At 58.1% G+C, this 606-nt stretch overlaps 1 protein-coding gene across 1 annotated transcript in view; it reads left to right on the top strand.

The window, feature by feature from the left end:
• Positions 1-286, top strand: part of LOC104531890 (serine/threonine-protein kinase PAK 4-like) — a 3,265-nt gene extending 2,979 nt beyond the window's left edge. The window contains exon 3 of the mRNA XM_029087205.1: positions 1-286. Coding sequence (XP_028943038.1) covers positions 1-286 — 286 coding nt within the window.
• The last annotated feature ends 320 nt before the right edge of the window (positions 287-606 follow it).

The following is a 606-nucleotide window of genomic DNA, read 5'->3' as shown; positions in this document are numbered from 1 at the left end:
CCCCCCACCACCACCATCAGCACCTCCGGCGGGGTCACAGCAACCTCGTTCTCCTCAACGCGAACCTCAACGCGTCTCCCACGAGCAGTTTCGGGCGGCGTTGCAGATGGTGGTGGATCCTGGAGACCCTCGGACTTACCTGGACAACTTCATCAAGATCGGGGAAGGTTCCACCGGCATCGTCTGCATCGCCACCGTCAAGAGCACCGGCAAGTTGGTGGCCGTGAAGAAGATGGATCTAAGGAAGCAGCAGCGGCGCGAGCTGCTCTTTAACGAGGTGACGTAGAACCTTTGGGGGACACCTTTGGGGGACACCTTTGGGAGACACCTTTGGGGACATCTTTGGGGACATCTTTGGGGACACCTTTGTGGGACATCTTTGGGGACACCTTTAGGGACACCTTTGGGAGACACCTTTGGGGGACACCTTTGTGGGACATCTTTGGGGGACACCTTTGGGGGACACCTTTGTGGGACATCTTTGGGGGACACCTTTGGGGGACAGCTTTGGGGACACCTTTGGGGACATCCTTGGGAGACACCTTTGGGGGGCACCTTTGGGGGACAGCTTTGGGAGACACCTTTGTGGGACACCTTTAGGGACAC

The sequence above is a fragment of the Antrostomus carolinensis genome, unplaced genomic scaffold, assembly GCF_000700745.2.
Source record: "Antrostomus carolinensis isolate BGI_N321 unplaced genomic scaffold, ASM70074v2 scaffold22801, whole genome shotgun sequence".
In the NCBI taxonomy this organism is placed as follows: Eukaryota; Metazoa; Chordata; class Aves; order Caprimulgiformes; family Caprimulgidae; genus Antrostomus; species Antrostomus carolinensis.
Note: the sequence above shows the minus strand (reverse complement) of the source record. Positions and strands in the feature narration are given on the sequence as shown.